A 17,474-nucleotide genomic window follows, 5' to 3' on the forward strand; every position below is an offset into this window, starting at 1 on the left:
ACCCTGCTGTACTCTTTCACCACAACTTTCTCTCACTCTTACTTCCTGTTTCTGTTGTGCCTGTAATTCAAAGGGTCAGCCTTGTCACACTGTGTCACACTGAATATCCCCGAGAACTACGTTAAGGGTACACGTGTCTCTGGAGTGCTCAGCCACTTGCACATTAATTTCGCGAACAGGCTGTTCCGTTGATTGGATCAACTGGAACCCTCAACGTCGTAAGCGACGGAGTGCCAACAACAACAGAGTAGCTAAATAGTACCACTTTAGTGTAGCAACATAACTACAATATCAGTTAAATGTATTAACATACATAATTTGCTTTTTATAGTAACACAAGGAAACATCAACAAATATAAGACTGAACAAAATTAGAATAAATTGAACAAAAAAGATTTATTTGTTACAAGATACAGTTGTCTGTTGAGAAGTAGAAGCACCGAGTGAGGACTTGTATTTAATGAAGCGTATCAAGTTTAGTTTGGCAGTGCTTATCACAGGGTCTTTGTATTTCTGTTTCTGTGAACGGGAACCAACAGCCTGAAAGAAACAAGGTGACTTATTAGGAATCTAATTAAAAGGTCTAATTATACTCTTTACTCTTTTACTTGTTTCAGTCATTTGACTGCGGCCATGCTGGAGCACCGGCTTTAGTCGAGCGCAAATCGACCCCAGGACTTATTCTTTGTAAGCCTAGTACTTATTCTATTGATCTCTTTTGCCGAACCGCTAAGTTACGGGTACGTAAACACACCAGCGTTGGTTGTCAAGCGATGTTGGGGGGACAAACACATACACACAAGCACATACACACACACACACATATATATATATATATATATACGAGAAAAATTAGCAGATGGATGTTGTTGTTGTTTAAAAAATGTCAGCTACAAGTACCTCTGGGAAAAGCATGAATACTACTTCTAACAACAAGAAGGCTACAAGCAAACTTTGGATTGCTTTTAGTTTTAGCAATGTTACTATATTTCCTCTTTGTAAATAAGAGGGTTTGTGCCACTATAAGAATTTTGGCAAATGTGATATAATGTATTTTGATCTGTGTGCTAGTGAAAGCACAGTACCAAAACTACCATTACTAACTGAGCTGAGCTTAGAAATTTGTTTTAATGGGAACACTTTCTGCATGTGTCCAAATGTTTAGATTCCTTCCAATCTATCCTATCACACTGCAGTAGATGCAAAACGAAGAAAATAATAAATTTTCCCTTGTACAATTTTCTTTTGAATGAACAACATTATCTAATACTGGCTTCAAATTTTGGCACAAGGCCAGCAATTTTAGGGGAGGAAGTAAGTCGATTACATTGACATCATACTCAACTGGTTTCTTTTATTCTTTTTATTTGTTTCAGTCATTTGACTGTGAGCATGCAAATCGACCCCAGGACTTATTCTTTGTAAGCCTAGTACTTATTCTATCAGACTATTGCCAAACCGCTAAGTGACGGGGATGTAAACACACCAGCATCGGTTGTCAAGCGATATTGGGGGGACAAACACAGACACACAAACATATACATACACACACACACACACATATATATATATATATATATATATATATATATATATATACGATGGGCTTCTTTTCAGTTTCCGTCTACCAAATCCACTCACAAGGCTTTGGTCAGCCCGAGGCTATAGTAGAAGACACTTGCCGAAGGTGCCATGCAGTGGGACTGAACCCAGAACCATGTGATTTGTAAGCAAGCTACTTACTACACAGCCACTCCTGCGACTATTATTTTATCAACATCGAAAGGATGAAAAGCAAAGTTGATCTCAGTAAAATTTGAACTCAGAACGTGAAGTTGGGAAAAATGCTGCTAAACACTTTTTCTGATGTAGTAATGACTCACCATTCTGATACAAGTTATTATTAACATATTAATGTGGTAAAAAAAAAACAAAAAAAACAACTACATATACCTTAGAATCCAGTGAATGTGTGAGAATACCTATAAAATATAATCTGGGTTACGTGTCCACCTAAACCAACGTTTTCAAATACTTTTTATTCTCGGGGTACCCTTGACATATATTTGATGTCTTAAGGAACCTCTATTGAAGAGTTAAATATCTTTATCCATCTTTTTCTCTCTCTTTCGTAAATTTCGTAAGACATTAAATCATAAAAATGTCTTTGAAAGATTTAGTACAAGGAATGTTTAAAAGATTTGGTCTAAACAAGGTCTTTCCTATCGGGTCTATATACTACTTACAGATACGAGGATTTCCCTATCAGAGGATTTACGCATGCATGCATAATAAAATTATGATTATTGATCTTAAAAAAAAAATACATTCGCAAATAATTGACCTACTTATCACTATTTCCCCTTGTGACCTCTTGCTGAACCCTAGGGTTCCAGAGAACCTCAGTAAAGAAATATTGATTTAATCTGTGGAAGTTTATAAACTGAAGATGAGATATGATGAAATGTTCTTGTGGTTGTGTGGTAAGAAGCATGCTTCTCAACCACATGATCCTGGTTTCAGTCCCACTGTGTGACACCTTGGGCAAGTGTTTTCTACTATAGCCTTAGGCCAATCAAAGCCTTCTGAGTGAATTTGGTAGACAGAAACTGAAAGAAACTCATTGTATAAATATGTGTGTGTGTGTGTCTTTGTCCACCTCTACCACTTGACAACTGGTGTTGGTGTGTTTATGTCCCTGTAACTTAGTGGTTTGGTAAGAGAGAACGATAGAATAAGTACCAATCTAAAAAAAAAAGTACTGGGCTTGATTCAGTCAACTAAAAGTTCTTCAAGGTGGTGCCCAAGCATGGCCGCAGTCTAATGACTGAAACAAGTAAAAGGTAAAAGACAACTGGTCTTGAAAAACCAGAAACTAGATTATTTAACAGTATACCTTGATATATGTCTTACTTCAATAAAAAAAAGTATTAACTTACATTGCCTTTCAGGGTTGATAAAACAGGCTTTAAATTATCTATGAGGTTAATTTCCTTTAGAACTGGATCAACTTCATCTTCAGCAAAAATGTCAAATATAGCATTGAGAGCTTCAGCAACAACATGTAAACTCTTATCTTGACAGGCTATGTTCATCAAAGCTATACCAATTGGCTGCAAAATGAAGCAACAATACTAATTTAGCAAATATTTACATATCATTGAGTAAAACAGTAGAATCCAAGGAAACTAGTGATAGTTTGTGTTAGCAGATAGTAGATGCAAAATGTTCAAAGTGAAATAGATTATTTTGCCATGAGGAAGGAGAGACAACATAGAGGAGAAAGAATTCATTTGTCTTACAAGAAACAAGGCAACTTCTCTTGTTATGGTATCACAATAAAGCGTAACCAGTACATTCTGGTACGGGGTTGGTGGCAAATGAAGATGAAGTAGGGTAGAGAAAACTTTTTAGTTTTGCCAAGTATATGACAATTTTCCGAGAAGGGATGGCATGATAAAATGCAGCTAGTACACTCTGTTAAGTGATTGGTGTTAGGAAGTGTATTGAACCTAAGAAACCATACCATGTAAAAGGCACCTGTGCCAGTGATATATAAAAGGCACCTAGTACACTGTGGAGTGGTTGGCATTAGGAAGGGCATCCAGCCATAAAAAAAAACCAAAACAGACTGGAGTCCAGTGCAGCTCTCTAGCTTACCAGCCCAGTCACACCATCTTACCCATGTAAGATGGTGTGACTATCTTCCCCACTTCTAGGGAAGTGGGGAAGATAGGCAGTAATTCTGACTATGATAACCAATCCAACCCAGCCAGCATGGAAGACAAACACTTAATGATAATGAGAGGAGAGAAAGTGTAACATTCTCAGTGGGGCCCTTTATCAGAGAGAGATGAAACATTTAACTCTGTTTAATGAAAAATCCTGCTTAACACATTAGACTTTTCCACTTCTGCAAGGCAAAATAACTTAACCTTTTAGCATTTAGATTATCCTGTCAAATGTTTCGTTTATTTAGCCACAATCATCATCATCATCATCGTTTAACGTCTGCTTTCCATGCTAGCATGGGTTGGATGATTTGACTGAGGACTGGTGAAGCAGATGGCTACACCAGGCTCCAATCTGATTTGGCAGAGTTTCTACAGCTGGATGCCCATCCTAACGCCAACCACTCCGAGAGTGTAGTGGGTTCTTTTACGTGCCACCGGCACGAAGGCCAGTCAGTCGGTACTGGCAACGGCCACGCTTGAAATGGTGTATTTTACGTGCCACCTGCACAGGAGCCAATCCAGTGGCACTGGCAACAATCTTGCTCGAATGTCTTTTCACATGCCACTGGCACAAGTGCCAGGAAATCATGAATTATCTTGCAGCTTTGAGATTTCAATGTTGTGATTGTATATATTTAGAATGACATTGTAAGGTAGGTGTGAGATACTGGATCTGACCAGCTTGAACATAAAACAAGTAAAATACTAGGGCCAGATGTGACCAATTTAAATGTACAGTGAGATTTTTATCAAACTTTTTCTTTTTCATAATGAAATACTAACATAAAGATTTAAACTTACAACAATTTACTTCATATTATATAAATTAACGATTAGAATTATCAGTATATGTGGTTTGTAGAAATAGAATACAAGAAACTAGGCTAATTTCAGTAAGAGAGATGGTAACTGTGTTCAACCTTATATACAGACATTGATGTCACTAGAACTTCTGTAATGAGTAATTCCAAGAATCCATTAGATAAATGGTAAGCTGAAATCAGGCTATTAATGAAGTAATCTAAAAGGAAAACCTTCAACTGCACCAGATAGTGAGGCAATTATAATCAGTACAAAAATAATTAGATTTTTGTCTGCCTAAAAAACAAAAAGTCAAACTAATTCTGCATCACTGACTGTAAATTGAGAATGCCAAAACTTTGTTCGTTATCAACAATTACAATGATTTCAGATTCAGCATAATTTTGATGGAAAATAACACAACACATTTAATACATCTTCTTTATTCTTCGGTAGAAAGTAAAGAACAAAAAAAAAAAAAAACTCTAGAAGGCTCTAACTACAGTTAAAAGGAAGACTGAAGGTTTGAAATGAGTCATTGCCAGGACTATGGTACAATGACATGCAAAGACCTGGTCTTTGATAACAAAACAGTGTCAATCATAAAAGTAACTATATTCTTTAATGTCTAAATATCTAAATGTCTGATGATAGCAAATGAGAATCAAGCTGGAAATTAAAATTCAAATAAAAGAAGGTGGTGGTGGTGGTGGTGGAAGAGTATGAAGAGGAGGAGGGAGAAGGGGTGAGAGGAGGGGAGGTGTACGAGGAAGGAAGGAGCAGGAAGAAGAGAAGAAAGGGAGGAGTGTAAGGAGGAGGGAAGAACGGTATGAGGAGGAGAGAGGAGGAGGTGTTTGAGGAGGAGACAACTTTTAGACTCAGAGCAACACAGACAAAATTACAGAATTTGATTGCTAAAACAAAGTTACCTTCAGTTCACAGTGAGTCGATGAATTTATTAGTAAAGTAGAACCAACTGATGATAAAACTCGAATGGAATTGATCCGGATCTGTTCATTTGGACTTTCCTGCATCTTTTCAAACAAAACCATGGATTCAGCTGACATTATATCTGCCAACTTGTAGAAGAAAATATGTATTAAAGCATTCTGTCAAAATGGTTAAATACAAGGTACAATCAGTCTGAATATAAGGCTTCCAAATCTCAACTTTAGGAATGACTAACATACAACAAAAGCAGGACAAATTATTAGCAGTGATGATCAGATTTAAATTATGCCTTCTAGTAGATGTGAAGTGGAGGCGCAATGACCCAGTGTTTAGGGTAGCGGATTCGCGGTCATAGGATCGTGGTTTCGATTCCCAGACAGGGCGTTGTGAGTGTTTATTGAGCGAAAACACCTAAAGCTCCACGAGGCTCCGGCAGGGGACGGTGGCGAACCCTGCTGTACTCTTTCACCACAGCTTTCTCTTACTCTTACTTCCCGTTTCTGTTGTGCCTGTAATTCAAAGGGTCAGCCTTGTCACACACTGTGTCACGCTGAATATCCCCGAGAACTACGTTAAGGGTACACGTGTCTGTGGAGTGCTTAGCCACTTGCACGTTAATTTCACGAGCAGGCTGTTCCGTTGATCGGATCAACTGGAACCCTCGACGCCGTAAGCGATGGAGTGCCAACAACTACAACAACAAGTAGATGTGAAATGAGTCAATCTAAGTAGGATTTGAACTCAGAATGCAAATAGACAGAAATGAATCTGTCATCCACTTTAAAACATAAAACCAGAGCTAGGAACTGAGCCTTACAATTTTACATTTATCTGTACATTGCTAGAAAAATAGAAGTCAAGAGAGTCCTAGCAGGATTTGAACTCAGTACCCACAAATTAAATAGAGTAACATATCTCATCAGTCAGTCAAGTGTCTCAGCCATCCTCACCACCATCAGTGCAAAACTACCACAATATATATATACAAGCAAAGAAACTCCTACATAGTCATTCAACCTGCTAGAAATAGCAATCAGATCTCCTTTGCAGGACTGAAGCAAAATATGGAATACTGCTCTCATGACAGAAACCAGCGCAGACGCCAGTCAGGTGGCACTGACATCGGCCACGCTCCAATAATAATCCTTTCTACTATAAGCACAAGGCCTGGAATTTGTGGGAAGGAGGATAGTCAGTCACATCAATCCCAGTACTTGACTGATACTTAATTTATCAACCCCGAAAGGATGAAAGGCAAAGTCAACTTTAGTTGAATTTGAACTCAGAAAGCAGCAACGGGTGAAATACCACCAAGCATTTCGTGCAGAGTGCTAATGATTCTGCCTTGATGATGATGATGATGATGATGATAATAACAATAATAATAATAATAATAATATAAATAAAATGTCAGTGTTTTGGTGCGTGATTTTTGGCCCACCCTGTTTATCAATGTTGATTCCTGAAAACTAATCTGAATTAGTATATCTTGGCATTTATGTCTGTTCTAAAGAAATGGAGAAACTCCCCAAGTTCATGTCACTACTCACCTTAATAGTTTTGCACTCTGCAAATTTCTGAGCCACGGCTGACAAAGCACTGCTCACAGCTTCTAGATAGTCAACATCACAGTTTATCTCTGAATCTGTCATATTAAACAGGAAAAGATGATCAGAGATTTAACTAACAATAATAATAATAATGATGAACTTATGGCAAACAATGCTCAGGTGCACTACAAGTCATCAGAAAAAGCAACCAAAACTACATGAACAGTAATACAGAATATATGCACAGGAAGAGAACTGAAAAACGTTTATATATCAGTAAAGATATAAATTGGAAAAGAAGCATCAAGAACAATATCATCATCATCATCATCATCACAACTGAACAAATTTTTTCACACTGGATTTAACCATGTAGACATTATAAGCCCAGATGCCAATCCACACACATACAGCAAAACACGTAGTTAAGTACTTTTCTCACAGGGTTAAAAATCCCTCATAAACTACATTTTCACTAAAGCTATCATCATATGTCTAAATATCAACCCCTTGCTGACCTCACCAGTTTGGGAGGGTTTGCAAAATCTACGGGCACTGGCTCTCCTCTTCAAACCAAACAATTATTAAAACTGAACTTGTTTCCAGCAAATATCTTTCAGATTCACACTCCAACTAAGAGTAATTCCTAATTCTCTTGTTTTGAAACTGATAAAAAAAATCTGAAGACCAATGATATTAAACTGGTGAAATTTTACCATCCACAAGTGCTTAAATAAAATATCATTCAGTTATCAATTGTGAGACATTGATTGACTCTAGTATTAAATCAAATTGCCAAGGAGAAATCATATTGTAATTTAGGAAAACAAAATGAGAGAGGGAGAAGGTAAAATTGAGAATCTGAGAGCATTGGTGGTGATCTGAAAAGTATATGCTAACATTAACCCTTTAGTGTTTAAACCAGCCATATCCGGTCCAATATATTCTACATGCTTTATATTCAAACTGGCGATATCTAGCTTCTCACACATAACCTACAGTGACATTCTCAAAATAAACAATCACATCATTGAAACATCAAAGCTATAAGATAATGCATGATTAATTCAAAACAATTTGAGTGAAAAAGTATTACATTTAACAGAGTAATCTGAACACTAAAGGGTTAAATTAAAGTCTATTTCCTTAACACTGTAAAGCGGAGATACCAGACTACTGACAAGATCTGAAGTACAAGGTTTACAACTAAAGTCACAGCATTTGTGTTGTGCGGTAAATAATGCTGTTTGTAAATCCAGTTTGTCTCTTTGAGACAAAACATAGGCAAGTACAGTTTACTGGTTAGTGGTGGCAGAAATAATATTTAGTCATAAAAACAGTTGCTCCCCCTTACCAATATGAAAGAAATGATGTAAAAAAAAACTAAAATGAAAAGAAATATTAAATAAAAAAAGTTCATGGTAAAAGAAAGCTATTCAATGTTGTTTACCTTGTTTCATGTGACACATACTGACAAGTCCAGTCCAGATGCTACGCAATCGTTCAATTCCACCAATAGTTTCAATACTAAGTGATGAGATCATATTAGCAGCACTGAGCAAAGCATGGACACGGAGTTGAAAAAGACTACAAACAAAAAAATAGGTTTGGTTTAATGAACATAATGCAACAGTAAAATGACTTAGGTATATTGTATCAATAAAACTATTTCTGCAACACTGCAGATTACAAAAATTTAAAACATAAATATGAAAGGAACATCTTTAAAAAACAAACGGTTACACACAGATATGAAGAATATAGCTATCCACAGACAAAAACATCAGAAGAGAAACAAAAATAAATTGAAATAGCACAGAATCATCATTTCTATCCAAAGTGTCTTATACATTAACTGTTTCTAATGATTTCCTTGAAAATTATGTTGAAAATTGTTATATGAATAGTATTTTTCTTTATGCTCAAAAGAATTCAGCTTTCTCCTATTTTTCTGTAATTTTATTCAACTACAGAACAAAAGATATCTGTTGATTAAACCATCACTAACTCTCTGTAGTTTCTGTTAGTTACTAATTCACAAAGTCAAACTTATATACGCATATATTAGCTATAGAAACATCATTATTTTCTAATACCCAAAGCCAAAATATAAACCAATTTAACAAAGTCAGCTCAACTCTTTTCATTAGCTTAACTTGGCTCAGAAAATTCACAGCAAACTTTTCTCTGGAGCAAAACTGAACATTATATAAGAAAACTCCATTTCTAAGTTAATCAAAAAGAAGCTAGCTGCCTTAAATAGAAGTTGGCCTGCGTATTTTAGCATGCAAACACACTTTCTCAGTGTTGGTTGGCCAGCTTGTTTAAACTAATATACAAACACACAAACTAATATACAAACCATTTGGCAATCCTTTTGTTTGGTGTATTCAAAGGGCAACTGGTTGACAATGGAGGACATTCGACTTTCTTTAGAACCTAGTTTCAAAAAGAGATTATCAATCTAATAAAAGAAAAATAATATTTGATTGAGATTATTACTTCTCTATTTTCAGTTTCACTTTAGGATTCAAACAAGCCAAACAGCTACTTCAATTATTTGTACATTCTTGAAACTCCATATCTTTTATCTTTTACTTGTTTCAATCATCAGACTGCAGCCATACTGCGGCATCCCTTGAGGAATTCTTAGATGAATGAATCAACCCCAGGACTTATTTTTCAAAGCCTGGTACTTATTCTGTCAGTCTCTTCTGCTGAACTGTTAATTTAGGGGATGTAAACACACCAACACTGGTTGTCATGCAGTGGTAGGAGACAAGCATAGACACAAAGACACATATACACACACTAAATAGCAATACATAAGTACCTAATACAGTACATCATAATTAGTCTTAGTGAGGTACTTTTCAAAAGGGCTCAACAAAAAAATAAAATAAATAATGAATTGTTTAAGGCTATAATAGTAAGTATATAGTGAAAGAACAAACAGAAAAAGAGACTATTGATATAAGGCAAGGTTGATATAAAGAAACTGATTTGTAGCAGGTTTTCCACAACAGAACATTGGATGTGTGTGGTTAAGAAGTTCACCCTGAAACCATATGGCTTCAGGTTTGATCCCACTGGACGCTGTGCAAGTATTTTCTACAAGAGCCTTTCGTTGACTATTAACCTGAGTGCAATTTGGTAGAAGGAAATTGTACAAAAGCCAATCATATATGTATGTGTGTGTTTGTATATATATATATATATATATATATATATACACAAACATAAAAAATAAAATAATAAATGCGCCCTTTTAAAGCCTGGCCTGGTTTCCTGGTTTCAATGGTGTATGTGTCCCCAGCTGGATGGGACGCCAGTCCATCGCAGTGTTACTCATTTTTGCCAGCTGAGTGGACTGGAGCAACGTGAAATGAAGTGTTTTGCTCAAGAACTCAATGCGTTGCCCGGTCCAGGAATCGAAACCACAATCTTACGAGCATGATGCTGACACCCTAACCACTAAGCCACGTGCCTCCATATATATACACATACATATATATATATATCATCATTTAACATCTGTTTTCCATGCTGGGATGGGTTGGATGGTTTGATAGGAGCTGGCAAAGCCAGGAGCCGCACCAGGCTCCATTATCTGTTTTGGAATGGATTCTATACCTGGATGCCCTTTCTAATGCCAACTCTTCCTAATGTAACTTGGTGCTTTTTACATGACACCAGCAGCAGTGCTTTTTACGTGGCACTATCACCCGTACTTTTTATGTGGCACCATCACCAGTGCTTTTTATGTGGCACCAACACTGGTATCAATTCTGTTGTTGTGTATGGGTCTTCTTGAATATAATATAGTGGACTGGTCTTACACACACAGAAATATATTTTATGTGTGTGGGTGTGGGCGTGTATGTTTATGCATTGATCTCCATTTATCTTTGCATTATCACCACTGGAGCAACAATGACATTTATGTCCTGCAATTTAGCAATTTAAAGTGCAAAAGACCAGGGGAAGACCAAGGCAAGTTGGTGTCAAGAAGTGTATCAAGACATAAAATACTGCTTTAAGTCTCAACCAGCACAGAGAAAGTGAACGTAAAATTGCTGAAGGAGGAGGAGGAGGAGGAGGGAAGGAGGAAGAAGGAGAAAGAGGAGGAGGAAGAAGAAAGAGGAGGAGGAAGAGGAGGAGGTGGAAGAAGAAAGAGGAGGAGGAGGAAGAAGAAAGAGGAGGAGGAAGAAGAGGAGGAGGAAGAAGAAAGAGGAGGAGGAGGAAGAAAGAGGAGGAGGAGGAAGAGGAGGAGGAAGAAGAAAGAGGAGGAGGAGGAAGAGGAGGAGGAGGAGGAAGAGGAGGAGGAAGAAGAAAGAGGAGGAGGAGGAAGAGGAGGAGGAGGAAGAGGAGGAGAAGGAGTAGTAGTAGTAGTAGTAGTAGTAGTAGTAGTAGAAGAAAAAGAAGAAAGTGGAGAAGGAGGAGGAAAAAATATAAGAAGGAAACTGATGACTCATTACTTACATGATTGAGAATATCAAATTTCACAAAACAATGGTGTAGTTCAGATGGAAGACAACAAGGAGGCTAGATAAAGGCAAAAATGAGATATGCATTAAAGTTTAATTACAACAATTAAAACTACTTCAATGTTTAAAAATAAATGAAAGTGAAGCAGAAGTTACTTAGAAATAATGAAATACAGTTAACAAGAAATGTCTTGAAAAACAGTTTTTAGCTGTATGTAAATGATAAATGAACTTTCAGGATTATACATTTCTTGTGTAAGTACCATTTTACATATTAACAAATAATTAAACATTGCTGAAATATGAGGAGGTACCCAGAAGTAACCCAAAACGTTCTCTGTGGGACAAGCCCATTGTAGATTAGGCTTTTGCAAATAGAAGCCATTTGATGCAACCCTCAGGCATCAGTCTGTCGACCAGTGTTATTCAGTGAAGTTGTACTGCCATGTGGTGCATCTATGTTTTGCAGTGCTTCTCCCCTGTTTGTCAATTTTTGCGATGGCTGAAATGAAGGAACATGAAATTCTGTTTTCTGCTGGGGAAAACAATGGCTGAAATAGTTGTCATGCTTCAAACAGCTTACAAGGATGCTGCCATGAGCAAAACAGAAGTCTACAAGTGGTTTTCATGCTTTAGGAATTGTCATTTGTCACTTGAAAACCAAACTCATTCAGGGCAGCCATCACCAGCCAACTGACCAACTTGTTGATATGACTGATGTGTCCTGACAAATTTGTTGACATGACTGGTGCATCCTGGAGCTCCTGCTAATAAATTTTGAGTGAGGATTTGGAAATGAAAAGAACTGCAGCAAAATTTGTGCCTTGCTTGCTCATGAAATGTCAAAAGCAGTCACGACTGAATGCAAATTGTGAACTGAAAAAACAGTTGGAAGTTGATCTGGTCGTTTTTTCAAAGGTTTATCACTGGTAATGAAAGCTGGTGCTACAGAATTTGCAGATGTGGAAGAGGTGAAGGAAAAACCGATGGAGGCATTAAAAGGCATCACTTCGCAAGAGTTCCAGCACTGCTTTGAAGAGTGGAAAACATGTCTAGACCGATGCATTGCTTCAAATGGAGATTACTTTGAAAGTGATAAAAGTGTAAGCATGTAAAACTAAGTGAATAAAATAATATTGTGAAATTCCAGTTTTTTGGGGGTACCCCCTTGTACATGCATCTTTTTCTTCGGTCATCACCACTATTTTTTTTTTTTTTTATGCCTTTAACCCTCCAACGCGGAGTATAGGCCACTTATAATTGAATTCCATGTCGCATAATTTTTCGCTTCTGTACTTATACTCTGCCATGAATGCCCCCCTTTCTCTAGGCCCTTTTGTGTTGATCTACGCCATGAATTCTTAGACCTACACCTCTTTCTATATCCATCCGGATTCCACTGTAAAGCACTTTTCGCTACATTTGATGTGTCTTTTCTAATTGTGCTACCAATCCACTTCCACTTTTTCTTAAATATTTGCTCCCTAATTGAAACTTGATTTGTTCTTTGCCATAACTCCATATTGCTTATGTGTTCGGGCCATCTAATTTTAAGTATACTATGCAAGCACCTGTTGATGAATGACTGTATTTGCTTATTTGACTTAACTGTTGTTCGCCATGTCTCAGCCCCATACAATAACACCACTATCCTTGTTTATTAATGAAGCCACCACTCACAGTATTAGTAGCAGTAGATTCCTATCTCACTTCTCTTATTTAGTTCTCCAACATTACTGGTGAGGTCCACAGTAGTGTTACTTGTACATAGTTTAGTAGTGAGACAGTTGCAGGAGAAATACCTAGCTAAGGATAAACCTCTGTACCTGGCTTTCGTTGACATGGAGAAAGCCTTTGACAGGGTCCCCCGATCCCTTATCTGGTGGTCAATGAGGAAACTTGGGATAGAAGAATGGTTAGTGAGAGCTGTGCGAGCCATGTACAGAGATGCTGCCAGTAAGGTGAGGGTTGGAAATGAGTACAGCAATGAATTCCGGGTAGAGGTAGGGGTCCACCAAGGTTCCGTCCTCAGCCGCCTATTATTTACCATAGTCCTCCAGGCAATCACAGAGGAGTTCAAGACAGGTTGCCCCTGGGAGCTCCTCTATGCTGATGACCTTGCCCTAATTGCGGAGTCACTATCAGAACTAGAGGAGAAGTTTCAGGTGTGGAAGCAAGGTCTAGAATTGAAGGGCCTTAGAGTCAACCTAGCTAAAACCAAAATCCTAATAAGTAGGAAGGTAGATAAAACACAAACCCCTTCAGGTAGATGGCCCTGCTCAGTATGTAGAAAAGGAGTAGGTAGTAACTCTATAAGATGTACCCGGTGCAAGCTATGGACACATAAGAGGTGCAGCAACATCAAAGGCAGGTTAACTAGCAAGTTAGTTTTTGTTTGTGGCAGATGTTCAGGTGCAATAAAGACTGCAAACAAACAGGAAACAACTTCTATCTCATTCCAGGGTGAAAAACTAGAGGTAGTCGATAGCTTCCGCTATCTGGGCGACCAAGTTAGTAGTGGGGGTGGGTGCGCTGAAAGTGTAGCTGCTAGAATAAGAATAGCCTGGGCAAAGTTTAGAGAGCTCTTACCCCTGCTGGCGACAAAGGGACTCTCACTCAGAGTAAAAGGCAGACTGTATGACGCATGCGTACGAACAACCATGCTACATGGCAGTGAAACATGGGCTGTAACTGCTGAGGACATACGTAAGCTCGCAAGGAATGAAGCCAGTATGCTCCGTTGGATGTGTAATGTCAATGTGAATACCCGTCAGAGTGTAAGTATCTTGAGAGAAAAGCTGAACATTAGAAGCATCAGTTGTGGCGTGCAAGAGAGACGATTGCGCTGGTATGGACATGTGGTGAGAATGGAGGAGGATAGCTGCGTGAAAAAGTGCCACACCCTAACAGTTGAGGGAACCCGTGGAAGAGGTAGGCCCAGGAAGACCTGGGCTGAGGTGGTGAGGCAAGACCTTCGTACATTGGGCCTCACCGAGGCGATGACTACGGACCGAGACCTTTGGAAATGGGCTGTGCGTGAGAAGACCCGGCAAGCCAAGTAAGATCGTTGCCAGTGCCCCTGGACTGGTTCTTGTGCGGGTGGCACATGAGATGCACCATTTTGAGCGTGGCCGTTGCCGGTACCGCCTGACTGGCTCCTGTAGGATTTTCGAGCGAGATCGTTGCCAGTGCCCCTGGACTGGCTTGTGCGGGTGGCACATAAAAGACACCATTTCGAGCGTGGCCGTTTTCGTGCGGGTGACACGTAAAAGCACCCACTACACTCTCTGAGTGGTTGGCGTTAGGAAGGGCATCCAGCTGTAGAAACTCTGCCAAATCGGACTGGAGCCTGGTGTTGCCATCCGGTTTCACCAGTCCTCAGTCAAATCGTCCAACCCATGCTAGCATGGAAAGCGGACGTTAAACGATGATGATGATGATGATGAATAATTGTCTCAAATTTTGGCACAAGGTCAGCAATTTTTTAGGGGGAAGCGGGGTGATTCATTACATTTGTCCTTGTACTTGATTGGTACTGTATTTTAGCGACCACCAGAGGGATACAAAGCAAAGTTGACCCCTGCAGAATTTGAATGTAATGAGTCAGAAGAAATACCACTAGGTATTTTATTTAATGCTTTACTCTTTACATTTAGATATTTTCACATCTACATCTCTGCAGTTTAGTGTGACAACTTCATCAACAGACACAATTGGTCCATCTCTTCTTCTACTATAGCTTGGTTACACCATCCACTACATATGTACAATCACTGTGCATTCACTAGCTATTTGAAGTGAATAGTGAAAATCATAGCAAAATTGGGAAAAGATTCAAAACAAATGCTTGACTGATCAAGAGAAGGCAACAAGAAAAAAAAAACTTGGTCTTTATGAGGTTATTGTCTTCAAGGGGGCAGTTGGATTCTAAGTAGATCTGATACTGCGTGGTCAGTGAGGTATTACTGTATCTGTTTAATCCTATGGGGTTTATTATCATTTATGTTGTTATGGCAAGTTATTTGACAATATTCACTCCAACACTATGGATTTTATAGAATTTTTGTAAGGATAAAGATTATTTGGATAGAAAGTTAGAATGGTTGATGTGACTGTTTGCAAGTCATATTAACGTTTGCTAACAAAAACTAAAGATAATGCAGTAGATGGCTACTTTTATTAGTCATCATCAACAATCAACTGTTGAATGTTGTAGGTGTTAGAGATAAGGAGTTTTTTAATATGATCAAAAAGGTTTGCCTTCTTGAGGATTCCAAAAGGGTTTCTACCAAAAACGGATTGACTAGTATAATTAGACATTGGTGGAGATAAGAGCTAATTCTGTACACTTTGGATAGGGGTAGATTTAAATTTTAAAAATATAGCAATTGAGTAAGCTGGGGTGGTATAAGGGTGGACTGTAAATGTGATTGTAAAAACACCAGCATTGGGAGTTTAAAAAAAGTGTACTTATTTGGGTAGCAATATAAAGGATAACTTACCAATACAGAACTAGATTCATTAGTTTCCATATCAACATCACAAACAAATTCATCAGATGACATTGATTCTTCACTACCTACTTCTTCATAATCATCATCTGGAATGGCAAAAATCATTAAACATTTTTCTTAACAGCTTATTGTGAAGCGTGAAAACTAAGGTTTATATATGTACTGAGTAGACAGAAAGAATGATCAATACACACACACTGTAGAACGAACAACATGAAAGTCTGTCAACCAATATAATGTTAAATTCTTCTTAGTCTCTAACACTGTTTTTGATTAATATAAAGTATAATGTATCTCCTGTACTGTGGAGAGAGAAAAGATCAATTGACCTTTAACCCTTTAACATTTAAACAGGCCATATCTGGCCAAAAGTATTCTGCCTGTTTTATGTTCAAACTGGCCAGATCTGGTCCCTCACACCAACCCTACAATATCATTTCAAAAATTAACAGCTACCTCATCAAAATCTCATAGCTACAAGATAATGCATGATTAGTTCAAAACAATGTGGATAAAAAAGCATTAATTTTGGCAGAATAATGCGAACACTAAAGGATTAAATCAAGCATACAGTCATTTTCACAGTGGAAGTTTTACAATATGTTTATTGTAACTCTGCTTAGAATCCCTGTGCTCTTGCTCCTATTCTACTTCGGTTATAGGGACTCCTTTAGGCCCTTAGTCTTGCAAGTTGCATGAAAAGTACCCAGTATATTCTGTATGTGTGTACTTATATAATGTTTGAAAATCAGGTAAAACTCAGTCATTCAGCAAACAGATTGGTAAAATAAAGTTCAAACTGAAATATTTACTAGGGTTGGTGCGATCAACTAAACATTTGAAGCTGGTACCTTTGCATGGTCGCAGACATAACGCAAACCTGCTTGCTCAGTTACCTTGTCTAGCAAATACATTTATCAAACTTACTCACTCAAAAATCAAATGGTTAGTAGCAGAAAAGATCCAATTTTAAAATTAAATGATCTTACAATCTTCAATTTTTGATAAAGTCATGTTTTCAAGTAGAAATATAGATTTTAAAAAGAAATTGATTTGTTTTCAACATCTACTTTTAAATCTGTTTTGTTCAAGATTTGTTCTTTTGTTCAACCAAACATATTTTAACAGAGAAAAAAACATCACAATGTAAGTGCATGGATGGTAAGAAACCCCCCAAAACTTACCTTCAGAACATAAATTGGCAGCTATTTCCACAGCTAACTGTTGTGCCTTGAGGAAAGTTTCAGCATTTGCTATAATCTTATTGATCTCTGTGGTCTATGAAACAATATTATAACAATTAAAAGAAATTACACAAGTAGACAAAAAAACTAATAGGTGTTGTATTGATATATTGATACTCTCTCTCTTTACTCTTTTACTTGTTTCAGTCATTTGACTGCGGCCATGCTGGAGCACCGCCTTTAGTCGAGAAAA

The 17,474-nt window shown here is 37.8% G+C and overlaps 1 protein-coding gene across 2 annotated transcripts in view; it reads right to left on the reverse strand.

Annotated features, from left to right (window-relative positions):
* Positions 1-377: 377 nt before the first annotated feature.
* The window catches only part of LOC106872609 (HEAT repeat-containing protein 3), a 41,773-nt gene continuing 24,676 nt past the window's right edge, over positions 378-17,474 (reverse strand). For both annotated transcript variants that reach the window (XM_014919648.3, XM_089357216.1), the window contains 9 exons: positions 17,222-17,315; positions 16,026-16,123; positions 11,519-11,581; positions 9,399-9,475; positions 8,487-8,623; positions 7,037-7,131; positions 5,465-5,614; positions 2,940-3,113; positions 378-540 (listed from right to left, as the gene is read on the reverse strand). In XM_014919648.3, coding sequence (XP_014775134.1) covers positions 397-540; positions 2,940-3,113; positions 5,465-5,614; positions 7,037-7,131; positions 8,487-8,623; positions 9,399-9,475; positions 11,519-11,581; positions 16,026-16,123; positions 17,222-17,315 — 1,032 coding nt within the window. In that variant the 3' untranslated portion in view covers positions 378-396. The remainder of the gene's footprint in view (positions 541-2,939; positions 3,114-5,464; positions 5,615-7,036; positions 7,132-8,486; positions 8,624-9,398; positions 9,476-11,518; positions 11,582-16,025; positions 16,124-17,221; positions 17,316-17,474) is intronic.

This window comes from Octopus bimaculoides, chromosome 9, assembly GCF_046866305.1.
Source record: "Octopus bimaculoides isolate indiv1 chromosome 9, ASM4686630v1, whole genome shotgun sequence".
Classification (NCBI taxonomy): Eukaryota; Metazoa; Mollusca; class Cephalopoda; order Octopoda; family Octopodidae; genus Octopus; species Octopus bimaculoides.